The sequence below is a fragment of the Podarcis cretensis genome (genome assembly GCF_951804945.1).
Source record: "Podarcis cretensis genome assembly, chromosome: 18".
Classification (NCBI taxonomy): domain Eukaryota; kingdom Metazoa; phylum Chordata; class Lepidosauria; order Squamata; family Lacertidae; genus Podarcis; species Podarcis cretensis.
The window spans coordinates 13,819,947-13,846,577 of NC_137188.1; the positions used below are offsets into that span (position 1 = coordinate 13,819,947).

At 50.7% G+C, this 26,631-nt stretch overlaps 1 protein-coding gene across 7 annotated transcripts in view; it reads left to right on the plus strand.

Annotated features, from left to right (window-relative positions):
* MAST3 (microtubule associated serine/threonine kinase 3) overlaps positions 1–26,631 on the plus strand; it is a 59,795-nt gene that overhangs the window by 9,175 nt on the left and 23,989 nt on the right. For 2 of the 7 annotated variants that reach the window (XM_079960431.1, XM_079960432.1), the window contains 13 exons: positions 682–759; positions 15,704–15,792; positions 16,461–16,536; positions 17,079–17,099; positions 17,636–17,714; positions 18,001–18,161; positions 19,110–19,185; positions 19,324–19,533; positions 20,327–20,428; positions 22,997–23,129; positions 24,552–24,622; positions 25,282–25,367; positions 26,032–26,240. In XM_079960431.1, the coding sequence (XP_079816557.1) occupies positions 682–759; positions 15,704–15,792; positions 16,461–16,536; positions 17,079–17,099; positions 17,636–17,714; positions 18,001–18,161; positions 19,110–19,185; positions 19,324–19,533; positions 20,327–20,428; positions 22,997–23,129; positions 24,552–24,622; positions 25,282–25,367; positions 26,032–26,240 (1,391 nt within the window). Of the gene's footprint in view, positions 1–681; positions 760–7,227; positions 7,375–15,703; positions 15,793–16,460; positions 16,537–17,078; positions 17,100–17,635; positions 17,715–18,000; positions 18,162–19,109; positions 19,186–19,323; positions 19,534–20,326; positions 20,429–22,996; positions 23,130–24,551; positions 24,623–25,281; positions 25,368–26,031; positions 26,241–26,631 lie in introns of those variants that run through there. The other 5 variants (XM_079960434.1, XM_079960433.1, XM_079960435.1 and 2 more) reach the window with 5 other exon arrangements.

The window sequence follows — 26,631 nt, forward strand, 5'->3', positions numbered from 1 at the left end:
CGCAGGCAGCAGATGCGTGGCTGGCGGGGCTGGAAGAACACCACCTGCTGAACCTCCGCCTGCCACGGGGAAAGAAAAGGCGTTTGGGGTAGGGGTGAGAGCGCCCGGGGCCTGGCAGTCTGGGGTTCGAGTCCGCTCCCCCCTGAAAATCACCGTGTGGCCTCTCTGAGCCTGAGCTACCTCTCAGGGTTGTTGGGCAAGAAGAACCAGCCTCTCCACTTTTGAGCTCCAAAAAGCAGGGTATAACTGTAACAGTGCCGCAGCCCCCAAGCTCGGGGTATTAAGAGGACCTCTGGGCATGGGCAGAGTGCTCCCCGCCCCCGCCAGCCCAGATCTTACAAACCGGGGGGGGGGGATTTCCAAGATCTTGTCACCTGCGTGGAGCTTTCTCTCCCCCCCTTTCCACCTAATAAATACCCCATTGCCCCCCAACCGGTGGTCTCTTAGGGCTTCAACGGCACGGTGCCAAGGCAGCGCTACAGTTCCCTGCTTTGGGAATTGTAGCTCTGCGATGGGATATCCCTGGATGTGTAAGGAGCTTTTGTCTCTAGATGGGGGGGGGTGGCAATGGACTGGGTCCCTGTCGTTGCCCCCTAACTCATCTCCTGGCGGGCTGGGGTTGCGCCTCTGACCCCTATTCACACCTCGGCCTCGTTCTCCTTGGCTCTCTTCCTTCTGCAGCCTCTCCCCCGGGAGCCAGAGTCCGACCCTTCTCAGCCCTCTGAGCCCTCTGAGCCCCCTGGCATTGCACCCTTGGAGGTAAGAGACCCTAACTATGGGGAGATGTGTCTTTTCCGTGCAGTGGGAGGGGGGAAGGAATATTATGTGCTATTATGGGGTGCTCCGCCACCCACACCCGTGTTGCGAGGCCGGGTGCCGAGGAAACGCTTTCCCGATTGCTCCGTCACTCTTAAAAAACAAAAAAAGGCAGCGTGGTGTAGTGGTTAGAACCGCGGTCCAATCCCCTGCACCCTCTCTCACACCACAAACGCAGGGTTGTTTGTGCAGAGGAAACGGAAAGGCGGCAGGCGAAATGCATTGTCTTCTGCGGCGATTCTGATTCCTAAAAACAGAGCCTCCATGGACAGGACCGGTCTACCTGGTGGCAAAAAAATAGGCAGTTCCTCCCCTGGCCTTGTTTGCAGGGGCCTTAGCTGCTTAGCCTCTGCAAGGACTGAGAGGGTGGGCTAAAATGTCCCCCCCTTGGGCCCGATCCAGCAGGCTCTTGCGGTGTTCTCATAAACTAGCACCGCTGGGGCTTCTTGCTGTGGCCAGTGGGAGTCAGGGCCGGATTTCGGTTTGATGTGGCCCTCAGCTCCTGAAGGTAATGGGGTTCTTTCTATGTCCAGCTGTCCTTTGTCCACAACAAATTGTTGCTGTTTTTGTGTTGAATAGATGCTATATCAGGCATAGGCAAACTTGGCCCTCCAGATGTTTTGGGACTACAGTTCCCATCATCCCTGACCACTGGTCCTGTTAGCTAAGGATGATGGGAGTTCTAGTCCCAAAACATCAGGAGAGCTGAGTTTGGGGTTGCCTGTGCTATAGGTATCTCAAGAGGGATGTGGGTGGCGCTGTGGATTAAACCACAGAGCCTAGGACTTGCCGATCAGAAGGTTGGCAGTTCGAATCGCCGCAATGACGGGCTAAGCTCCTGTTGCTCGGTCCCTGCTCCTGCCAACCTAGCAGTTCCAAAGCATGTCAATGTGCAAGTAGATAAATAGGTACCACTCCGGCAGGAAGGTAAACGGTGTTTCCGTGCGCTGCTCTGGTTCGCCAGAAGCGGCTTAGTCCTGCTGGCCACATGACCCGGAAGCTGGACGCCGGCTCCCTCGGCCAGTAAAGTGAGATGAGCGCCGCAACCCCAGAGTCGGTCACGACTGGACCTTACGGTCAGGGGTCCCATTACCTTTTAGGTATCTCAAGCTATTTGCACATGTTGCCGTGCAACCAGTCCATGCAGAATGTCGGCACCCTATATATAAAGGAGCAAACCAGGGATATTTGAGGGAGCAGGCGGGGCCCATGACTTACACCAGAGGAGCCCACACAACGCAAAACACAGTTGCTGGGTGTAAGTTTTATTGTATTTGTTTCTTATATTTATGTACATCCAGGTTTTTTCCCCATTAATTTTTTTGGGGCCCCCAAGAGAGCAGGGCCCTAAGCTAGAGCTTGTTGAGCTTATACATAAATCCGGCCCTGGCGGGAGTTATAGCTCAGCAGCACCCGGCGGTCCAAAGGTTCCCAAGGCCGAGGGAGGAGCGGTCGCCATGGGGCAGGCAATCCCTTTCCGACTCCTTGGCCAAGGCCGCTACCTCCTCCGATGGCCTCGCAGGGCGGATTAATGAATAACGCGAGCGCCTGGCAATTTTTCCCTGTCTGAGAAAGAGAGAGGGAACGTAAGCGCATGTGTTTTCATGGGCGCAGCGAAGAGGGAAAAGGCGCTGTAACAGCTGGCAGCCCTGGGCAGGCAAAAGGAAACTTACTTGCTTGCTGTTTTTATTTGAATATTTGCGTGTTCTAGAATCTCCATGGCTGGGGTGGTTAGGGCAGATGCTTGGCATGTAGAAGGGCCTCAGGTTCAGTCCTTGCTTGGCCCCCGCCTGAAACCTAGAGAAAGCTAGACAGCCGCTGCCAGCCAGTGTAGGAAGAATACTCCGCTCCGTGGCCTGGCTCCGCTTCTGTTCAGTTCAGACAAAATATTAAAATACAGTAATGCATCAAACATTAAAAGCTTCCCTAAACAGGGTTGCCTTTAAATGTCTTCTAAAAGTCAGTTGTTTATCTCCTTGACATTTGAAGTGAGGGCGTTCCACAGGGCGGGTGCCACCACCGAGAAGGCCCTTTGCCTGGTTCCGTGTAACTTCTCTTCTCGCAGGGAGGGAACCGCCAGAAGGCCCTTGGGAGAGGGACCCCGGTGTCCGGGGTGGAGACGCTCCTTAAGGGATACTGGGCCATTTAGGGCTTTCAAGGTCAGCACCAACCCTTTGAATTGTGCTCGGAAACTGTACTGGTAGCTCTGGAGAGCTTTGAGACTTTCCCCCTCCGCTCAGCGGGTGGCCTGGATTCGCACCCAGCTCCAGAACTGGCTCTGCCTTTGCAAAATCAAAGCGGCCAGCTGGCCAGAGGCGTCTTTTCCCCCCTCCCGGAACTCAGTCAATGCTGCTCTTATGAAACGATTTCAGGAATCGATCCTTTCCCCTGCCTAACCCTCACGGCCGGCCGAATTGCGGGAGTCCTTTTTCCTCTTCCCTGGCCTTCGTTTTTTTCCTCTTCTCTGGGCCTCATGAGGGACAGAAACTTGAGCTTGGGGCAAAGGAGGCGTGAGGCAGACACACACACATCCCCCTAGTTTTTGCATCAACTCGACATTAGGAAGAACTTTCTGTAAGAGCTCTTTGTCTGAAAAATGTTGGCCTCTCCTTCCGTGGAGGTTTTTAAGCAGAGCTTGGATAGCCATCTCTCTCGGGTGCTTTAGCTGAGATTCCTGCATTGCAAAAGGGATTGAGATGGATGACCACTGGGGTTCCCTCCCCAACCTGCCAGTGTCTCCAAAGTCCCAACTTCCTGCTGCAAAGAGCACCAGCTCTTGGAACAAACAGCGATGGCAGTTTTGGAAAGAGAGTTTCGCATCTGCAACCTTTATGCGCTGTGCAGCAGGGGCAGGGAGGGGGGCTGGCATGTGCCGCAGGACTTCCTGCGCACAAGGGAGGAGGGATATATATGCGCCTGCATGCGCAGCCCGGCTCTCTGCCATCCCCCCCCCTTGCGCAGGTCAGCTGGACAACCGTTGCCATGGAGAGGCAGCCTTCAACTGCTGCTGGCTTGGCGGCAGAGTCGGCAGTCGCCTTGGCCCTCCGCCACACGGCTTGCCTGGCGGCTGCTTCCCCCCGCAGTTGTCATGTGTTGCACAGAGAGAGAAAGAGAGAAGGCAGGGAGAGAGAGAAGGCACTGTTGCATGGATGTGTGTCAGGGAGACCTGGGTTCAAACTCACAGGAGTCTTTTCCCCTGCGACTCCAAGGGTTTAAGACTCCTTCCTTCCCTCCTTTCCTTCCTTCCTTCCTTCCTTCCTTCCTTCCTTCCTTCTCCTTCCTTCCCACCTTTCCTTCCTTCTCTTCCTTCTTTCTACCTTCCTTCCTTCCTTCCTTCCTTCCTTCCTTCCTCCTTCCTTCCTTCCTCCCTCCCTCCCTCCCTTCCTTCCCTTCCCTTCCCTTCCCTTTCCTTCCTTCCTTCCTTCCTTCCTTCCTTCCTTCCTTCCTTCCTTCCTTCCTTCCTTCCTTCTTTCTCCTTCCTTCCCTCCTTTCCTTCCTTCCCTTCCTTCCTTCCTTCCTTCCTTCCTTTCTTTCTTTCTTTCTTTCTTTCTTTCTTTCTTTCTTTCTTTCTTTTTTCCTTCCTTCCTTCCTTCCTTCCTTCCTTCCCCCTTCCCTTCCCTTCCCTTCCCTTCCCTTCCCTTCCCTTCCCTTCCCTTCCCTTCCCTTCCCCTTCCTTCCTTCCTTCCTTCCTTCCTTCCTTCCTTCCTTCCTTCTCTCTCTCTCTCTCTCTCTCTCTCTCTCTCTGTCTCTCTCTCTCTCTCTCCCCCATGTTTTTCTCATCACAGCATCACTGGCTCATGGGTTCTGTAGTAACCCACTTTGCTTTTTAAGGCCACAGCTCTCCCATCGCTGCAAAACTGCACCGTGGGCTCTGTAGTGATTTTACTTGGCTTTGGGTTTTCCTATCGGAACGATGCTGGCATCTTGGGCTCTATAGTCTTAAGCCTGCAGAGCTTTCCAAACTTTTCATGTCACTGACTCGCTTTTTTAGACACGGATCCTTTCACGACACAGTAATTCAGTTTTGCTATAGCAAACCCAGAGGTTAAATTAACCCCCTTATAAAAGATATGGCTGCAGCGGTACCTATTTATCTACTTGTACTTTGACGTCCTTTTGAACTGCTAGGTTGGCAGGAGCTGGGACCGAGCAACGGGAGCTCACCCCGTCGCGGGGATTCGAACCGCTGACCTTCCAATCTGACTGGGTTTCCCCAGCCACTCTGGGCAGCTTCCAACAAATTAAAACACAGCAAGACATCAAACATTAAAACCTTCCCTCCACAGGGTTGCCTTCAAATGTTTTATAAAAGCCAGATACAGTGGTACCTCGGTTTAAGAACAGCCCTGTTTACAAACTATTCAGTTTACGAACTCCGCAAGTAGTGTCCCGGTTTGCAAACTTTACCTCTGTCTATTGGACTGCAAGAAGATCAACCCTCTCCATTCTGAAGGAAATCAGCCCTGAGTGCTCACTGGAAGGACAGATCCTGAAGCTGAGGCTCCAAGACTTTGGCCACCTCATGAGAAGAGAAGACTCCCTGGAAAAGACCCTGATGTTGGGGAAGATGGAGGGCACAAGGAGAAGGGGACGACAGAGGACGAGATGGTTGGACAGTGTTCTCGAAGCGACCAGCATGAGGGAGGCAGTGGAAGACAGGAGGGCCTGGCCTGCTCTGGTCCAGGGGGTCACGAGGAGTCGGACACGACTAAACGACTCAACAACAACAACAACACCTCGGTCTATGAACGGAATTTGAATGGTGGAAGGGCACCAGCGGCGAGAGGCCTCGATAGGGAAAGCACGCCTCAGTTTAAGAATGGTTTCGGTCTAAGAAAGGACTTCCGGAACAGATTAAATTTGTACACCAAGGTGCCACTGTAGTTGTTTATTTCCTTGGCATCTTGTGGGAGGGCGTTCCACAGGGCAGGCGCCACCACCAAGAAGGCCCTCTGCCTGGTTCCTTGTAACTTCGCTTCTCGCAGGGAGGGAACCGCCAGAAGGCCCTCGGAGCTGGACCTCAGTGTCTGGGCTGAAAGATGGGGGTGGAAAGCCCCCTATCCCCCTGTGGCTTCCAGTCACTGGGGTCCAGAAGCACTGCTGCCTGCAAGCATTGAGGACAAGGAAGAGCCATCATAGCTGGTCGCCATTGGTAGCCAGGCCTTCTCCACGAGTTTGTGAAATCTTTGAAAGCCATGCAGGTTGGCCGAAGCGCGTTGCATGCTTTCACTATGCACATACATGAAAGAGCCTTTTCTCTGATCTCTGTCCTGAGTTTCCCAACCTCGTGCTTCAGGGATGCGCTAGCAAAGAGGGAGGAAGAAACCCTTTTTCTCTGCACATCGTGCTTTGTTGTTGTTTAGTCGTTTAGTCGTGTCCGCCTCTTCGTGGCCCCCTGGACCAGAGCACGCCAGGCCCTCCTGTCTTCCACTGCCTCCCGCAGTTTGGTCAAACTCATGCTGGTTGCTTCGAGAACACTGTCCAACCATCTCGTCCTCTGTCGTCCCCTTCTCCTTGCGCCCTCCATCTTTCCCAACATCAGGGTCTTTTCCAGGGAGTCTTCTCTTCTCATGAGGTGGCCAAAGTCTTGGAGCCTCAAGCTTCAGGATCTGTCCTTCCAGTGAGCACTCAGGGCTGATTTCCTTCCGAATGGAGAGGTTTGATCTCCTTGCAGTCCATGGGACTCTCAAGAGTCTCCTCCAGCACCAGAATTCAAAAGCATCCATTCTTCGGCGATCAGCCTTCTTTACGGTCCAGCTCTCACTTCCATACATCACTACTGGAAAAACCAGAGCTTGAACTACATGGACCTTTGTTGGCAAGGTGATGTCTCTGCTTTTGAAGATGCTGTCTAGGTTTGTCATTGCTTTTCTCCCAAGGAGCAGGCGTCTTTTAATTTCATGACTGCTGTCACCATCTGCAGGATCATGGAGCCCAAGAAAGTAAAATCTCTCCCTGCCTCCATTTCTTCCCCTTCTGTGTGCCAGGAGGTGATGGGCCCAGTGGCCATGATCTCCATTTTGTTGAAGTTGAGCTTCAGACCATATTTTGCGTTCTCCTCTTTCACCCTCATTAAAAGATTCTTTAATTCCTCCTCACATTCTGCCATCAAGGCTGTGTCATGTGCATATCTGAGGCTGTTGATATTTCTTCCGCCGTGCTATCCTTTTCCAAACCTCTCTCACGTCGCCTCTTCCTCGCCGCCTCTCTAAACCGAAAAAAAAAAAACAACCCCAAACGTTGCGCCTTTTCCCTGACTCGCCGCACCCCCGGGATCGTTTCGGCGGCCCATTTCTGAACCGTTTCCAACCGATTCCCCGGCGCACGTGGGAAAGGAATTCGGGGGCGGGCGGGGGTTGGTGTGTGTGTCTCTCTCTGCTGCGCAAATCTCGGGAGGGGGCGCTGCGGAGCGCCCTGGGCTGGGAGGCCGGCGGCCCTCGGAAGGCGGTGACGGCGCCCCGCGGGAGGAGGAGGAGAAGGACCCGGTCGGTGGCCGGCGATGTCGGACCCCGGCACCTGGGGGCCCCCGCTGGGCGCCCTCAGCCAGCGCTCCAAGAGGTAACCAAGGCGGAGGCGCGCAGCCGAGGAGCCAACGGAACGCTTCCGGGCGCAATTACGCACCGAGCGGAGCTGCTTTTTGGAGAGGGAGGGAGGGGAAAAAGCGCCTCGCCGGAGGGATGGGGGGGGGGGAGGTGTTGCTTGCGGAGAGTTTGTTCTCATCATCCCCGGGGGTGGTGTGCATTGCACAAGCAGCCCTCCCACCCGCACGGGTGCTTTTTTGGGGACGTTCCCAGGCGCGCCAAGCTTGCAAAAAGGTTTAACAATCACATACCCAGAGGCGCCTCTCCTCTCTGGCCTGTGTGTGTGTGGCGGGGGCGGGTGTGTGTGGCAGGAAGCCCCCCTCCTCTGAAATATCATCTTGTACTCTAATTTCTGGGCTGTGACTTTTTTTTATTAATATATTATCCACCCGAAGGTCTTCATCTCCTTTCTTTTGTGTTTTCTCTCTCTCGCTGAGAAACAGGTTGGTTGTTTCTCCTTCTTCCTCTACCGCCCCCCCCCCGTTAATCTGTGTGCGCTTGTACAGATTAGGACATAATCCCCTCGGCCAGATTGCGAGGGGGGGGGGCTGGTTTGGACGCGGAGCATCCGAGGTCACCGATCTCCTTTGGTGCTCCAACTTCCTTCCCCCTTCCCACCCGCCCCAAAAAAGGCAATGTGAGGTTTAAGGGGGGAATTCTTTCCCCAAACTCCCAATTTGTGTCCTAAAATGAACCCTGGATCATTGGTGGGGGGGGGCGATTTTTCTCGGGCGAGAAGCAAGGCTGGTTCCTGACTCAAGCTCCAAGGATGTGGAGGGGATTGCAGAATTCCAGGAATGTGGTGGGAAAAGAGACGACTTTCAAGGATGGCCCCTCTGCTGCTGGAAGCAGGAATGAGGTCCAGTCGCTGCTTTTCGCTGGTTGAACTGGTTGGCCACTCTGAGGACATGGAACCTGACTGGATGGGACCACCCCCCTTGGGTCCTGATCCAGCAGCCAAGCTCTTCTCGGTTGCTTAGGATTCCTCAGTGGCGCCTCTCTGAGCAAGGGCAGTCTACCCTAGGACGGTGGAGACGCGAGGCTTTTTTTTGCTCTCTTGGTGGTTTCCCTTTTGGTGGCCACGGTGAGGACAGGATTTTGGGCCAGGCAAGCGCGCCTTTGGGCCTGATCCTGCTGCCACAGGGGGCTCCTCCTAGGTTCTGACCCGCAGCTTAAAAAAGGTATTGGATCAGTTCAGTGGTTTTCAGTGGCCGCGTTGACTGCATTCTCATATACAGTGTTACTTCAGGTTACAGACGCTTCAGGTTACAGACTCTGCTAACCCAGAAATAGTGCTTCAGGTTAAGAACTTTGCTTCAGGATGAGAACAGAAACCGGGCTCCAGCGGCGCGGCAGCAGCAGGAGGCCCCATTAGCTAAAGTGGTGCTTCAGGTTAAGAACAGTTTCAGGTTAAGAATGGACCTCCGGAACAAATTAAGTACTTAACCTGAAGTAACCTGAAGGGACGCAGGTGGCGCTGTGGGTTAAAGCCTCAGCGCCTAGGACTTGCCGATCGAAAGGTCGGCGGTTCGAATCCCTGCGGCGGGGTGCGCTCCCGCTGCTCGGTCCCAGCGCCTGCCAACCTAGCAGTTCGAAAGCACCTCCGGGTGCAAGTAGATAAATAGGGACCGCTTACCAGCGGGAAGGTAAACGGCGTTTCCGTGTGCGGCTCTGGCTCGCCAGAGCAGCGATGTCACGCTGGCCACGTGACCCGGAAGTGTCTCCGGACAGCGCTGGCCCCTGGCCTCTTAAGTGAGATGGGCGCACAACCCCAGAGTCTGTCAAGACTGGCCCGTACGGGCAGGGGTACCTTTACCTTTACCTTTTTACCACTGTGTGTGTGTGTTTGTGTGTGTGTATGCAGTATATGTTTTTATTTGATTTTAAAACGTATAAGCATATAACAAAATCAATTAAAAACCCATAAAATGCTCAGAATCTCAAGACTTCCCCCTACAACTCTTAATAACAATGTTTAAAACTACATATGTCAGTTCATATCCAGATTTTTCCATCGATCTGAATTGTCCATAGCTTTTGTTACTTTGCAAGGGTGGTTAAAACCCTGCTAATGTTTTCACCGGGCCACAATTGTCTTGTAAATAAATGTGTTCTCCATTCACTGTCAAGGCCGTAGATGCAGAACTGCACTTGGCTCTGACTTTTGGGCGTTTGATCGGTCACAGTGAGGCAGGGGCACGAAGAGGAATATTTGGGGGGGGGGCAGGTAAGACCCGCCCCACATAACTGATTGCAAGATGCGGCGCACGATCGCCATTCAAATGGCAATGCCCATCAACTTTGGGTATGAGTGTGGCCACCCAGTGGCGTAGCGTGGGGGGGCCGGGGGGGCCGGCTGCACCGGGCGCAACATCGGGGGGGGCGTGCTCGCCGCCTCCGGAGTCGCCAAAGAGCCTCGGGCGCAGGCTGTAGCAGAGCCCCATGTCTCGCGGAACCGATGAGCTGTGCGCGCGTCCGGGCTGAAGGTGTCCGGCAGGCAGCGGCTCTCAGCGCTCGCCGCGGTCCCCGCGCGTCAGGGCTGCAGAGGGCGCGCCAGGCAGCCCCTCCTCACAGCCCCGCTGCTGCTGCTGCTGCTGCTGCTGCTGCTGCTGCAGCTGCTGGGCCATGTTGCATTTTCCTCACCTCTCTGCCCTCCTCCTCCGGGCAAGCGGCGTTGTTTGGGCGGCAGCGCCAGCGGCAACTCGCCTCAGATCACCTGACACGGACCCGCCGCCGCCGCCGTGGCTACCTTACCGTAAATACCCCAGCCCAGGCAGCAGCAAGAAGAAGCTGGCAGCGGCGGCAGGTTAGGGGTTAGGGGCGCAAATTACTTGCCTTGCCCCGGGTTAGGGGGTGCAAATTACTTGCCTTGCCCCGGGTTATGGGGCGCAAATTACTTGCCTTGCCCCGGGTGCTGACAACCCACGCTACACCGCTGTGGCCACCTCAAATATTCTATTGGAGGAGAGGCGAAGGGACTTCGGCCCCTAGGAGCTGGCCTCCTGTGCTGTGAGGACAGGTCTGGATGAGGCCCTTTTGCCCGGATCCAGCTGCTGCAGGGCTTTCCTTTTGCGACAGAAAAAGGAGGCAAATATAGATTGTATCCGAGAGAGTGCTGTGAACTCCTTGGCGAGGCTTTGAATAACTCTTGCGATGTTGCAAAGACTTCGGATATATTGGAGAGGACTATCTGAATGAGCTATAATATGCAGTTGATTAAGATATTTAAAGGACCCACAGAGGAGAGGAGGGAAATCTGAAGATTCGGAAGAATCCTTGTTCTGTTTTGAAATTTAATTGTGTTAAATGTGTGCGGTTTGTTTTGTAAAACCAGTAAAAATCATTTCGAAAAGAGGAGGAAAAAGGAGGCTATTCGCATCATGCACAGCTCAACTACGGGGCGAGATTTAGCGATGAGCATCGACTTGGATGACTCTAAAAAGGAGATTATACAAATCCAGGGAGGATCTGTGGCTACTGGCCAATGGCTCTGTTGTCGCTTCTACGGACAGGAAATGCCTCTGATGATGCGCTAAGGTCCGGGTTTCGGGCTTCCGTTTTGGGGCATCTTAGCGGACACTCTGAGGACAGGAGTTGGGGCCAGATGCCCTGATCCAGCTCCTGCGGGACTCTCCTTACCTTCGCTTTGCGGAGAGGTAAGATAAAGGGGTCACACTTGCCCCATGGAGCTATGATCCCTTTTGGTCGTAGATCAGTGTTCGAAATTCGCCAGGCGCATTTTGCACCTCATCGGTCTCTGCCATTTTGGGGGTCCTTGTAGCTGGACCGTTTTCGCACACTAATACCTCCCCGTCCTGTAGAATTCCATCCCTTCTATTTTATCCGTGCCGTCGGAATGGATTTCGGAAACCGTATTGAAAAATAGCGCCCCCAAAAATCCGGCCCACAAATGGCAAGGAGGCGTTCCGCTTTGGCAACCAGAACCCTGGTTTAAGGAGCCATTTATCTGAGTTTCTAATGCTTTTAAGATACTCCCACCTTCATCCAGGTGAAATAATAATAATAATAGTAGTAATAATAATAAGTTTATTATTTACACTCCGCCCATCTGGCTGGGTTTCCCCAGCCACTCTGGGCGGCTCCCAACAGAATATTAAAAACGCAGTATAACATCAGTCATTAAAAAGCTTCCCTAAACAGGGCTGCCTTCAGATGTCTCCTAAAAGTCATATAGTTCTTTATCTCCTTGACATCTGGTGGGAGGGAGTTCCACAGGGCGGGCGCCACCACCGAGAAGGCCCTCTGCCTGGTTCCCTGCAACCTCACTTCTCGCAGGGAGCGAACCGCAGAAGGCCCTTGGGAGAGGGACCCCGGTGTCCGGGGTGGAGACGCTCCTTCAGGTCTACTGGGCCGTTTAGGGCTTTCAAGGTCAGCACCAACACTTTGACTTGTTTTCTTCCCATCTCTGCCATTGAAAACTCTCTGCATCCTAAAAATTTGCTGCTGGCCCCCTTGGGGCTTTGGGGCTGCTGCTTCCACCTCTGAGTTCAGCCTCTGCCCCAAACATCTCCCCTCCAAAGTAAGCCCAATGGCGTTCTGTTGGGACTTACACCTGGGTCAAAAGTTCTAGGATCCGGATCGTATTGTTTTAAAATAAGATAAATCTAAAGGTTTTTGGGCCTGAGCCTCGGAAGCCTTGTCTGGCTCTGTTTTGCAGCGATTGCAGGAACTTCCTTTTTGGTTTTGAATCGGCGGCGGATCCTTTCACAAGCGAAGCGTCTCTGCGCCACAAGCGGAAGAGGTGGCTGTGCCTCTCTCTTTGCAGCCGGGCCTCTGCCCCTTCGTTCCTTCTTTCTTTTACACACCCCTCTGTGAGAAATTTAAACTGCCAAACTCCCCTCCCCTCCTCTTTTTTTGGCTAAGTCTCCATACACAACATACTTTTAAAGCACTCGGCTTCCCCCAAAAAGAAAGCCCCGGGAACTTTAGTTTCAGGGTGCTGGGAATTGTAGCGGCGCGAGGGATAAACTGCAATTCCCGGTATTCTTTTTCTTTAAAGGCACAGCTCAACGTTGGCTTTGAGATGTGAGGTTGGTTTTCGTTCTATAGGGAAGTGTTTTGGAAATCACCATTCTCGTTTTGAACAAGCGGAGCCTGTTTTTTTATTCCTCTGCTGTGAAATTGAGGCGGTCCGTAAATGGAACTGAAAGGGAATAAATTGGCGATCGATTAATCGGCAAATCCCGCGGTTGGGAGCGAGGAGTGGGCTGCTCTCGGTGGCTGTTAGCTCTCCAAGGTCGAAAGCAGTGATGCTTTTTTTTTTGAACTGGGAAAGAGCCGAGTTCGAATCCCCACACGCCCCTCGGAAACCAGCCGCCGCCTCTTCTCAGCCTGGTCTACCTGGCAGGGCCATTGTGCGGATTAAGAATGAGGAGGCGCAGAACCAACGCCCTTAATTTCCTTGGCCGATGAACGCGATTGAGGAGCAGGGCGTGGGGTGGGAGGCAGCCAAACCGCGCTTTGGAAACATGGGCTTGGTACGTTGGCAACCCTCGAGAGCAGAAGCGCTGGGGCGGCCTGTGCATTTGGCAACGGCAGGGCGCCGCTGCTGCTTTTCCCCCCAAAGCAACTGGGATCCACTTGTGTGTGAGAGAGGCCAAGATCCGCAGAGGAAGAGTCTCCGTTTCCTGTTTGCGCGGCTGACAAAAAAAGCCCTGGCAGCTGCTGTGCTCTGTGCAACGGAGCCGATTTGATCTTCCCTCTTTTTGCCTTCCTCCAAATGTCGGGAAGGGGCTGCGTGGCTCAGTGGTTAGAACGTGTGTTTCTCTTTTTAATAATAATACATTTTTATTTGTATCCCACCCTCCCCAGCCAAAGCCGGGCTCAGAGCGGCTAACAACAGGTAAAAATAGCACAGCGTACATAAAATCACACCGTCAAGTAATTAAAATACATCCTAGAATCAATTCAGAATCAAATTAATGGCAACCATTGGGTTAGAGTTTATATAAATTAAAATAACCTTTATTATACATCAATTAACTCCACTTTACATATAACTTATAACATTTAACTTAGACAGTACGTACAACACATACGATACACACCACACACACTGGAAACTATTATTATTATTATTCAACATAGTTACACCACAAACACCAACTTCCGGTTCTCCTCATTGTGTCGTTTTACATTTTGCTGATCTGTACACAATTCATTGTCGTCGTCTTCCTTTCCCGTTTATTACAAAGAAGATTTTATTGTATACTCTCTCTGTCTTTCAAGATGCATTCTAGGTCTGCCAGAGATGGATACTATCGCAGTCATTTTTAATATATTCCTTAAATACTGCCCATTCTTTATTGACTGAACGTCGCTCATCTTCTCCCTGTCATCCCTGCGAGTTGTAAATATCCTGTCATCTTCGCCTGCCATTCCCTTTCGGTGGGGATGTTATCGCCTTTCCAATTCTTTGCTGTTAAAATTAAAAGGGGCTGGGGAGCCACCGCTTTCAGTGCAAAATGGGGCTTGGGTGCAAATTCTGGCGAGGGCCGGAACCCGCAGGGAGTCTCTGCATCCCGTTGGTTTCCTGTGCGCCCGACTTCCCCCTTCCCTTCTCCCTGCCGGCAGTTACATAACTGGACAACAGCCAGCTCTCCTTGCCCCGTGGTGCCCTCAGCACCCTGTGATGTAACCGGGCATCTCGCCAGAGACGGGCATCTTGCAGAGAGTTAGGGTGTTGGGGTTCTAGTCCGTTTGTTCTGTTCTAGTCTAGCTGTGGGTTAAACCACAGAGCCTATAGCTTGCCGATCAGAAGGTCGGCGGTTCGAATCCCCGCAATGATGGGGTGAGCTCCCGTTGCTCGGTCCCTGCTCCTGCCCACCTAGCAGTTCCAAAGCACGTCAAAGTGCAAGTAGACCAGCGGGAAGGTAAACGGCATTTCCATGCGCTGCTCTGGTTCGCCAGAAGCGGCTTAGTCCTGCTGGCCACATGACCCGGAAGCTGTACGCCGGCTTCCTCGGCCAATAAAGCGAGATGAGCGCCGCAACCCCAGAGTCGGCCACGACTGGACCTAATGGTCAGGGGTCCCTTTACCTTTATTCTAGCTGTGGTCTCAACCACAGAGCCTAGGGCTTTCCGATCAGAAGGTCAGCTGATCGAATCCCCGCAATGACGGGGTGAGCTCCCGTTGCTCGGTCCCTGCTCCTGCCAACCTAGCAGTTTGAAAGCATGTCAAAGCGCAAGTAGATAAATAGGTACCACTCCGGCGGGAAGGTAGACGGCGTTTCCGTGCGCTGCTCTGGTTCGCCAGAAGCGTCTTAGTCCTGCTGGCCACATGACCTGGAAGCTGTACGCCGGCTCCCTCGGCCAATAAAGCGAGATGAGCGTCGCAACCCCAGAGTTGGCCATGACTGGACCTAATAGTCAGGGGTCCCTTTACCTTTTACCTTTTTAGTCCATTTGACTTCCAAAATGTCCGGAAACCAAGGCGCGGCTTCTGATTGGCGCAGGCGTCTCAGAAGCAATAGCCAACAGCCGCGTCGGACGTCCGGCTTCGGAAAAACATTCGAAAACTGGAACACTCACTTTCGAGTTTTCAGCGTTTGAGAACCAAGGCGTTTGGGAACCAAAGTGTTTGAGAACCAAGGTACCACTGTATATACAAAAAAACCCCACAGAATTATTTACAGGCAATGTAATTCCCTGCAGGGAGACTTCGATTCTAATCTCAATCATAGCTCCAGGCTGCCACTGTTGGACTGTTGAAAGCTGCCGTCGTGAATTGCTTTTCAACATTAGGTGTTAATTTTGATTTTCATATTTGCGGTCAGGGTCTTTAGTCGGGGAGCGTACTTTTCCACGAGTCTGCAGACATTAGCACTGCCCGTTGTTTGGATTATTTTCATTATCTCGGACAGAGATGTTCTCGGATGTGAAAGACCCCAGGACTTACGGGTATAGGGCGGTTCACACATTTAATTAATTGAAAGTTGCTTTAATTATTTTATGTGGCTTGGACACAGATGTGCCTGGATACCTTGACAGCTCCAAATAAAACGCCCTTTTGAATAATGATTAAAATGTATCTTGTGATTTTATTTTGGAACTTTGCTGAGAACCACCCTGCGACTTACGGGCAGTGGAATAGGGGTTTGAAATTTACAAATTCCAGCCAAAAGCTAGGAATCTGTGTAGACTGCCTGTGCAGCTGGAGGTTCCACTATTATTATTATTATTATTATTATTAGATCTGTGAAGGGTGCTGACAGCTGCCTCTCTGGGGGTGGGATCTCCCCCCGAAATAACCCTTGCATTTAACCCTCACATGTCTTTGCTTCCAGCTGTCGACGGAGCAACCGGAAAAGTTTGGTGGTGGGAACCCCATCGCCTACCCTCTCCCGCCCCCTCTCCCCGCTCTCAGTGACGACAGGTAAGCTGGGTGCAGAAAGCGGGGGCACCCTAGGGCTCTTCCTAGCCCCCCCCCCCAATATTCTGTTTATTTATCCAATCCATCAGCAACATTATCCCTTGGTATGAGCTTTCGTGCATGCACACGAAAGCTCATACCAAGAACTAACTTAGTTGGTCTTTAAGGTGCTACGGGAAGGAATTTTTTTATTTTGTTTTGACTACGGCAGACCAACACGGCTACCTATCTGTAACTGCAACATTATCCCTGTCGCAGGAGCGCCGAATTTAATTGCGTTATGCTTCACATATCATTTTTTTAAAATTTAACTTTCTTGACTGAAAATCAACACACAACAAAAGTTTTAAACAAGAAAAAACAGAACAAAAGAAGCACAATGCATCTCTTACAAACAGAACTGGAGAGAGAGAAAAGGGTCTCTCTGTTTTCAGTGGAGAAATGTTTAAGGGTGTGGAATAGGACGTCCCAGTTTTGTGTATAAATCTGAAAAGTATAAATTTAAAAATGGCAGAAAAATAGATTCCTGAGAGCAGGCCTCTGTTTAAAACACCCAGGAGCTTCTATCACCTTATGAGGAGTTTTAGAGCTGGAAGGGAACCCCCCTGGTCATCTATCCCAACCCCGAGCAAGCGCAGCTAAGGACGGTTTGTTTTCCCCCCTCTCTGCAGCCAGCAGCAGCAGCCCCCTTGACAGCCCCCGCAACTTCTCCTCCGGCACATCGGCCAGCTTCCCCTTTGCCCGCAGGTAGGAATCCCGCCCGCCAGGGGTGGCGTTGGCCGAAGCGAGTCTGCAGGGCGGCAGGCGGCAGAACAAATGGGTTTGGGGAGGGAGACCCGGCTGGCGAAACTGGGGAGGGGGGAGCCTTTCCCAGTCCCATCCAGAGCCTGAGCCTGGGGGTCTTTCGGCTGCTCTAGCCACTGAACCATCCTTCCCCAAGCAGCACCTTTGCTCTCTCTCTCCCTCCCCCTTTCCCTTTTCTGCCACTATTTCATGCATTGGGAGATTCCAAACTTGGGGAGATTCCAAGCTTTCTGGGCGTTGCCTTCATCGGTTCTTTCGCCGGGTTGGGATGGATGGCATTTGGGGGTCCCTTGTGACTCGGCAAATCCCTTCTGCTAAATGCAAAGGTGTATCCCGAATTTGGGAAGGGAGGGTCCGTTTTGAAGTCTCGCCTTTTGCCTCTCAGCCTCTCTCTCTCTCTCCCTCCCTCCCTCTCTCTCTCTCTCTCTCTTCCTCTCCCCAAATTTCTCTTTTTCCGGATGACGCGCCACCAATTCCTGGCCCAGCCATGCTCCTCGGACCGACAGGTGATTGGCGTTTCCAAAACCACTTTATTCGCCCTTTGGCTTCGTCGCCAGCCACTCCGGAAATGGAACTTTATAGATCCCGCGCCTCAAAGGTGGAAGGAGTTCCTATCATTTAATCATGGAGGAACGGCAGCTGGAGTTATTGGAGTTGACACTCTGGATTAGAGAGAAACTGAAAACGAGAGAACCCCTCTTGCGCTTTTTGCGTAGAAGGGAAAATGAATTGATCTATTTTGGGATTTCCTAACAAAGTAGATCAGTTAGGTCGGAGTGGCTGGGGAAACCCAGTCCGATGGGTGGGGTGCAAATAATAAAATCATTATTATTGAGCGAATGTTTCAAATCCTTTCTTTTATGTAACAAGGCAGAAAATCGGGAGTCCTTTATTTTTCTTTGTTTGCTTCTTCTCCTTTTTTCGTTTTCCAGTTTTGTTTTTCCCCCCTCTTTGCTTTTATCCGGATCAGTTTCTCTTCCCGTTGAATTAAAAAGCTTTTCTGAAAGCCCTCGCTCGACTGCTCTCCTTTTTCCCTTTCCAGGGCTGACGGCCGAAGATGGTCTTTGGCTTCCTTGCCCTCCTCCGGCTATGGCACCAACACGCCCAGCTCCACCGTCTCGGTAAGTGGGGGGTGTGTGTTTGAGTCGCAGTCTCCCCTCTTGCGACTCGAAGCCGCAGGTTCTAGTCCTCACCCTCCTCCCTAGAGCAGGAGGAAAGAAAGACGGCTCTCCTATCGCTTTTTCCTCTGCCCTCCCCGTTCTCAATCTTTCCGCTCGCTCCTCCGTCCCGAGGACGGCGATTCAGATTTTCCGTGTGGGTGGCTGAGCACCCATGGGTGCCCCTGATCTCATCGCCCGCCTCCTCCTCCTGACGCTTGGCCTTCTCTTTCTGTCTCTCTCTCTCTAGTCCTCCTCCTCCTCCTCGCAGGAGCGCCTCCACCAACTCCCTTACCAGCCCACTCCCGACGAACTCCATTTCCTCTCCAAACATTTCCGCAGCACCGAGAGCGTGGCGGCCGAGGACGGGCGGCGCTCGCCCTACTTCCGGCCCCGATCCCGGAGCCTCAGGTAGGAGACGCTTCCGAACCGCGGGCTCCGGTTTTTGGGGGGGCGGCTGGAATGGAGTGAGCGGTGTAAGGTTTGCAACGTTGGCTGTTAAGAACAGGCTTTCTCAAGCTTCGGCCCTTTTGGCCTACAACTCCCATGATCCCTAGCTAGCAGGACCAGCGGTCAGAGAGGATGGGAATTGTAGTCTCAAAACATCTGGAGGGCCGAGGTTGAGAATATAAGAGATTAAGGACATGCGTGAATTAAGTGTAAAATAATGGAACCAGGAAGGGGAGGGGAGGGAAGTCAATCCAGACTTATGCTTTAAATTTTTGAATGTGATTATTTGATTTTTGGGGAGGGGTTATTATAAAATTAATAAATTGTGTGTGTGTGTGTGTGTGTGTGTCTGTATATATATATATAGGAATGGAGTGAGTGGCGAAGGGCTATAGGGGCAAGTTCAGAGGCCATGCAAGAGTCTGCACCCTTTGTAACTTTATCTTTTTTATCATTTATTATTATTATCATCATCATCATCATCATCATTGCTGTTCTCTTTCTGAAATTATCCAAGCTCTGTAGCTAAAAACGAGCCGCGGCTGCTTTTCCTCCTCCAGCCGCGCCCCTTTTCCTTTCGTGCCGTGTCTTCTTCCTTCCTTTGCTCCTGTTAACCAGCCGCTTACGAAAACAATGGGAAGCAATTCGATCTGTGCGTTTTCTTATTAGTTTTGAGTCATTCTGAGTTATTAACGATTTTATTACGATGGTTTTATTCATGACGTTCCGTTCTAAGCAAGGGGGCGGGAAACCCAATTGTGATAAATTGTATTGAATTCATTTGGGAAAGGGAATAAAAAAGAATTTTGCGAAAGAGAAGGCTGGAGGGTTTGCGGCCGAGATTTCTGGTGGGGTTGGGGGGGCTTTTTGTCAATTTTTCAGCCCCCTTACTCCCCCCGTTCTCCGCAGCCCCGGCCGGACGAGCGGGACGTTCGACAACGAGATAGTGATGATGAACCACGTCTATAAGGAGAGGTTTCCAAAGGTCAGTAAAAGCGCCGTCCCGTAATCCCGTGATTCGAACTTGGATCTCGGCCGGGAAAGTGGGGTAGGTCTCTCACTTCCTGGCCCCCCTCTGTTTCGGAGGGTGTCCCGCCCACCTTGTCCTGTCCCCCCACCCCAGGCCACAGCGCAGATGGAGGAGCGCCTGGCGGAGATGATTGCCAACTTATCGCCCAGCAACACTTTGCCGCTGGCCGACGGCGTGCTGGGCTTCATCCACCACCAGATCATCGAGTTGGCGCGCGACTGCCTCTCCAAGTCGCGGGGGGCCCTCGTCACCTCCCGCTACTTCGCGGAGCTGCAGGAGAAGCTCGAGAAGATGCTCCGAGACGTGAGTGGGACCCTCAGCGGTCATCCATCCCAACCCGCTGGAAGGGCAGGAATCGCTGGCGGAGGGAACCCCCTCCCCAAACCTCTCTAATAATAATAATAACTATTATTATTATTATTATTATTTATATCCCGCCCTCCCCAGCCGAAGTCGGGCTCAGGGCGGCTAACAACAATAAAACAGTACAAAATTCTAAGATCATTCATTACAAAGTTAATTCAAAATTCTAATGCTTATTTCCCCTAATTTGATTTTTGATTTTTGATTTTTATTGTTATTCATGTTTTTATACTGCTTTTATAATTAAGTGTTTTAAATTTGTTGTCAGCTGCCCTGAGCCTGGTTTTTGAACCTTGAAGGGCGGGGTATAAATACAAATTTATTATTATTATTATTATTATTATTATTAAAACAAACCTAGAAGAGTTGGAAGGGACTCCCTAGATCTTGGGTTCCTACGCTGCAAGATGCCCCGAAATCTACTGACAGAGGGCTGCTTGCAAATTTCATTATTATTATTATTATTATTATTAATAGTAATAATAATAACATTCCAGTCCTTGGAAGGGAAAGGTTGGGTAGAAACAGCATAAATAAATGAAACAAATAACTCGCCAGGTAGCAGGACAAAGCGAGAGTTTGGCGAGGTTTATTGGGAAAACGACTCGGGAAAATTAAAAATGGCGAGAAGCCAAAATAAACGCAACCGGGTTTTTTTTTTTTTTTTGGTAAACGTGATTTTAAAAATGGCGGCTGCTGAGGTCCGGTTCTCCCTCTGGTCCTCCTCCTCCAGGCCCAGGAGCGATCGGAGAGCGAAGAGCTGCGCTTTGTGGAACAGCTGGTCCGGAAATTCCTGATCATCATCTCCCGTCCGGCTCGGCTGCTGGAGTGCCTGGTAAGGTAGAGTCACTCGAACCCGCGGCCACCCGGCCGTTAATCGAAGGGCGCACACTTTTTTTCCTCCCCCTCCTCTTCGCTTCTCCCTTGCGTGTGGCGCGCATTTTGCACAGATGGGAGCGGTCAAAGGGGAAAACGCGTCGGATTTTGTCTTGTATTATGTTGTGCACTGTGGTTTGCTGTTGGTTTCATTGATTGGAGCTTAGAAATTACTTATTGTAACTGTTGAGTGGATTTCTGTTTAATTTTGAAATGCTGATATTTAATATTATTCTATGTTGTTTTAATGAATGTTGAATGTTATTTTATTTGCATATTGTATATCGCATTATGCATATTGTCTTATTCATATGATGTTAGCTGCTCTGAGCCAGGCTATGGCTGGGGAGAGCGGGATACAAATAAAATTATTATTATTATTATTATTATTATTATTGATGCAAATGATTATGGGGAAATCACAGAGTTGGGTCGGACCCCAGCCCCCTACAATTCTGCCCAAGCAGAACTCGAACTCACAACCTTGAGATGAAGAGTATTAGACTCTCCCAACTGAGGATGTATTTATGAATATTGTAAACCTCCCTCTGAACCTCGGATGAAGCGTGGTATAGAAATTATTATTATTATTATTATTATTATTATTATTATTATTATTCCTTTCTTTTTAAAATAACTTGCGTCTTTTTAAATAAAATATTTTTGCACGCTTATTTCCAGTCCCCCCCCCCCCAAACAAATACCTGTGATCTCGTACGAAGCATATGCCCGTGTTTGGCGAAGCCTTAAACATTATTTCATGTTTCCCCACAAATTTTTTTTTATTGGTTTTCCAAGTTTATAACAAATATGACATACAAAAAAGAAAAAAAGGGGGGGGGGAGAAAGAAAAAGAAAGAAAAAAGAACATACAAATAAACACATAACCTTTCTAAAATCCAATTTAGTTTTCATTGTTAATTGACTTCCTCAAATCTCTCCTAACTGAATTCCATTGTATCAGTTTTCCAATATCTTCTTTCTAACAAAATTAACTCTTTCCCCCCAAATTACTTTCTTTACTTCTTTTCATAGTTCCTCCCATAATGTTTTACAACTTAATCATATTCTATTCCTAAGCCAAATTGGTAAATTCAAGTAGCTTCTACTGATCATATATTGCAATATTTAGCTAAATAATCATTAAATTTCTTCCATTGTTCTTGGTATCCCTCTTGTTTCTGATCGCGGATTATCCTAAACATTATTTCAAATAGTACAGAGCCCGAGAAGATAGAAAAATTATTCAGGCACCGTGCAACACTATAATATGTAGGAATTTAACGTAGCTAATAAAAGGAACACAACGCGATCTTTGGATCAACAGACCCGTCGAGTCTAGAGAATCTCGACTGCCAATGTTTTCCTTTTTTTAAGGGAAATTCCCTTATTCCGAATAGGGTTCCTCGCAAGAAAAGGGAAACGTTGACCGCTATGCTTGACTCTCGGGTGTGCAAGGAACTGCAGCTGAAAATGCACCTTTAAACGGAAGCAAACTCTTCTTCCCCTCTTTATATTATAACAATAATAATAGTAATAATAATAATAATATTTATATTTATACCCCGCCCATCTGGCTGGGTTTTCCCAGCCACTCTGAGTGGCTCCCAACCTAATACAGTATTAAAAACACAATACAGCATTAAGCATTAAAAGCTTCCCTAAACAGGGCTGCCTTCAGATGTCTTCTAAAAGTCAGGTAGTTGTTGATTTCCTTGGCATCTTGTGGGAGGGTGTTCCACAGGGCCGGCGCCACCACCGAAAAGGCCCTCTGCCTGGTTCCCTGTAACCTCACTTCTCGCACGGAGGGAACTGCCAGATGGACCCTGGTGTCCGGGCTGGAGACGCTCCTTCAGGTCTACTGGGTCATTTAGGGCTTTCAAGGTCAGCACCAACACTTTGAATTGTGCCCGGAAACGTCCTGGGAGCCAATGCAGGTCTTTCAAGACCGGTGTTATGTGGTCTCCATTCCCAGTCCCCAGCCTAACTGCCACTTTCTGGATTAGTTGCAGTTTCTGGGTCACCTTCAAAGGTAGCCCCACATAGAGCGCATTGCAGTAGTCCAAGTGGGAGATAACCAGAGCATGCACCACTCTGGCCAGATAGTCTGCAGGCAGGGAGGGTCTCATCCTGCATCCCAGATGGAGCTGCCCTGGACGCAGAACTGACCTGCGCCTCCATGGAGAGCTGTGAGTCCAAAATGACTCCCTGGCTGCGCACCTGGTCCTTCGGGGGGCACAGTCACCCCATTCAGGACCAGGGAGTCCCCCACACCTGCCCGCCCCCTGTCCCCCCAAAAACAGTCCTTCTGTCTTGTCAGGATGCAACCTCAGTCTGTTAGCCGCCATCCATCCTCCAACCGCCTCCAGACACTCACACAGGACCTTCACCGCCTTCACTGGTTCTGATTTGAAAGAGAGGTAGAGCTGGGTATCATCCGCATACTGATGAACCCCCAGCCCAAACCCCCTGGTGATCTTTCTCTCCCTTCCTCGTTCCCTTCTTCCCTCTCCTCCTCTTTTGGCAGGAATTTGACCCGGAAGAGTTCTACCACCTCTTGGAAGCCGCCGAAGGACACGCCAAAGTCGGCCAGGGGATCAAGACCGATATTCCAAGATACATAATTAGCCAGCTGGGCCTGGCCAAAGACCCTCTGGAGGGTGAGGATTTGGGGTGGACGGGGACCCCAATTTTCAGATGGAAGGTGGGGGGTGAGGTGGGAAATATCCAGGGCCGGATTTCGGTTTGAAGTGGCCCTCAGCTCCTGAAGGGAACGGGGCCCTTTTTATGTCCAGCTGTCCTTTGTCCACAACAAATTGCCGCTGTTTTTTGTGTTGAATATATGCTATCAGGCATGGCCAAACTCGGCCCTCCAGATGTTTTGGGACTACATCTCCCATCATCCCTGACCACTAGCTAGGGATGATGGGAGTTGTAGTCCCAAAACATCTGGAGGGCCGAGTTTGGCCATGCCTGCTATATGGTCATTGATGGACCAAATAGGTATCTTAAGCCATTGGCACATGGCAAAAGATGTGCTGTATTTTCCGCACTTGACCATAAGACTCACCAAGTTTTTACAGGAGGGAAACAAGGAAAAAAATATATTCTGAACGAAATAGTGGATGTAGGAATTTTGTGGTTCATGCTGTGGCCAAAGACATGTAAGTTTGGGGTAAGGTAAAGGTAAAGGGACCCCTGAGCATTAGGTCCAGTTGTGACCGACTCTGGCGCTCATCTTGCTTTATTGGCCAAGGGAGCTGGCGTACAGCTTCCGGGTCATGTGGCCAGCAGGACTAAGCCGCTTCTGGCGAACCAGAGCAGCACACGGAAATGCCGTTGACCTTCCCGCCGGAGCGGTACCTATTTATCTACTTGCACTTTTGACGTGCTTTGGAGCTGCTAGGTTGGCAGGAGCAGGGACCGAGCAACGGGAGCTCACCCCGTCGCGGGGATTCGAACTGCTGACCTCCCGATCGGCAAGTCCTAGGCTCTGTGGTTTAACCCACAGCGCCACCCGCATCCCTGAGTTTGGGGTAGCCCAATGCAAAAATCCTGAGGATCCATATGGATCCGTGCTTTGTAACCACGTTTCTGTGCCATTGCGGTCCCACGAAACAGTGAGTGCATGGTTTTTTGGGGTGCAGGCTATAGCCCTGGACATGCTGTGGGATCTGATGGTGAATTTGGGGTGACCTGATGCAAAAATCCTGAGGATCCATGGGCTTTTACCTCCCCCCTCCCAGGCAGCCTCCTTTATCGCTAGCGTCCCTTATCTCCCTCCCGATCATTTACCGATCAGCTGCTTCCTTTCCCTCTTGTTTGCCTTAGTGTCTTCTCCTTAGCTGGAGCAGTTTTTCGCTCCTCCTTTTCTTCTAATTTCTCTCCTCCTTCGTAAGGGGCGCCTGGGGTCATCCAGTCCAACCCCCTGCCAAGGCCCAAGGCGGAACTCGAACCCGCCACCCTGCGATCGAGGATCCCGTGCTTTACCTGAGGAACTTTCTGCTTCGCAGAGTCCCTGAAATTTATTTGAGGGAGGGGACAGAGGGTTCATTCCTGTTTCTTTCTCTCTTCCCCTCCAGAAATTGTTCAGCTCGATCAGGTAGACTGCGGCTCCCTTTCGGGATCAGAGCACCTGGGCGACTTCTCCGAGGTGAGACCAGCCCTCTCCCCCACTGATATCGTAGAACCGTAGGATTCTACAATGAGGGTCATCCAGTCCAACCCCCCGCGATCTTTTGCCCAAGTTGGAACTCGAACCCAAGACCTTGAGATGAAGAGCCTGTCTTAAACGGGTTTGGAGGTGGGCGGGCAGTCTTGACCCGGTTCCAGGGTTGGGTATAGCAAATAAGAGATATATTAATGCTATGTTGTGAACCGAGACTTGTGGGTTTTATTGTACCCAAGAGAATATTTGTTTAAAAGAAAAAGGGCTGTATATTTATATTGTATGTTTGTATATTTGTATTGTATTGTATTTTTTGTTTCCATGGAAGCCGTCCAGAGTGGCTGGGGAGGCCCAGCCAGGTGGGCGGGGTATAAATAATAAATTATTATTATTATTATTATTGTTGTTGTTGCCTGAAAACTCAGACAATGGCGATGCGTCACTACAATGGGGGCTGTGTGACGACAGCCTTACCTTTCCCTTTATATAGGGGAGATATATGTATCACCCTACTATATACATGGAAAGGTAAGGCTGTCGTCACGCAGCCCTCACTGTATATATGCACACGCACATATTTTTAAATATATAAAGGCCGTCAAATGAATCCTAATGTCTTGCCCTCCTCTTCTCATCCCTCTCAGAGCCGCCCTCCTTCCTCCGTTCCTCGCAGGAACCCGTGCGAGAGCGATTTTGAAACTGTCAAGCTGATCAGCAACGGAGCCTACGGGTGAGGGGTTTCTTTATTTCCCTGTAATGTTTTCCGTTTCGCAACTGGGTGTCTATAATGGGATATTGCTGGAGACATTTTTCTGGGCCATCGGGGTGGGAGAGCCGTGGTCCGGGTTCGAATCTCGGCTCTGGCCACTTGCTCTGCCTCAGGCTGGGCTGCCTTGCAGGGGTGTCGTGGAACGGCTCCAATTCCCCACTCGCCTTCGGATCTAGTCCCTTTTTCTCCCCGCCTGGCCTACTTCGCAGGGTTGTTTTTGCCGAAGGCCAAACGCTTCCCACCCCTGTTTTGTCTCGCCTAAACAATCCCCCTGTCCGGTTTAAATATTTTATTGAAATGCAGAAATAACATACACAACATGCCAAGATGAAAACCATCGTGTACTAATAATCTTATATAAATTAAATTTATACAACCTGTTTTTTGCTTGCCTGATGTGAATCTTTTTCCTTTTGTCCGCTTACTGTATTTATTTCCCCGGATTTGATTGATAAAACGGTGGTTTCCTTGCGTCAAAACGAGAGCACCCCTAAATATTTTTATTTTTTTAAGAAAAAAAGCACCGATTCAGTGAATCCGCCCCATTAAACGCCCCTTCCCTCGATTTCGCCGGCCGTTCCTCCTCCTTCTACCTCTCTCTCTCTCTCTCTGCTCCGCCCACTAGGGCAGTCTACCTCGTGCGCCACAAGGAGACCCGCCAGCGCTTTGCCATCAAGAAGATTAATAAGCAAAACCTGGTCCTCCGCAACCAGATCCAGCAGGTCTTCGTGGAGCGAGATATCCTGACCTTTGCCGAAAACCCCTTTGTGGTCAGCATGTTCTGCTCCTTCGAGACCCGGCGCCACCTCTGCATGGTCATGGAGTATGTCGAAGGTGAGGGAGTCGTAGCGCCAGGCGCCGACCCGGAAAAATGTGGCGTTGTACGTTCAGCACCCGTTTGGCCGCCGGAAGAAGAGTCATACCGGGTGCGATCCAACCTCCTTGGGGTTAAACGCCTTTTCCTCTCCAGAAGTTATTCTGCAAGGTTTAGGCCAGATCCCTGACCCCTGGTCCTGTTAGCTAGGGCTGATGGGAGTTGTATTTTTTTTTTTATAAATGTTTATTAAGATTTTTTAAATACAAATGCAAAAATAATCAACAATATAGCATATATCATAACATATTTTCAAAACCACTTTGGACTCCCTCACATCTCCCGCTCCCACTTACATCGTCTTAAATTTTAACCAGCAAATTGTCATCTTGTTTATATTCTTAGGTCCCA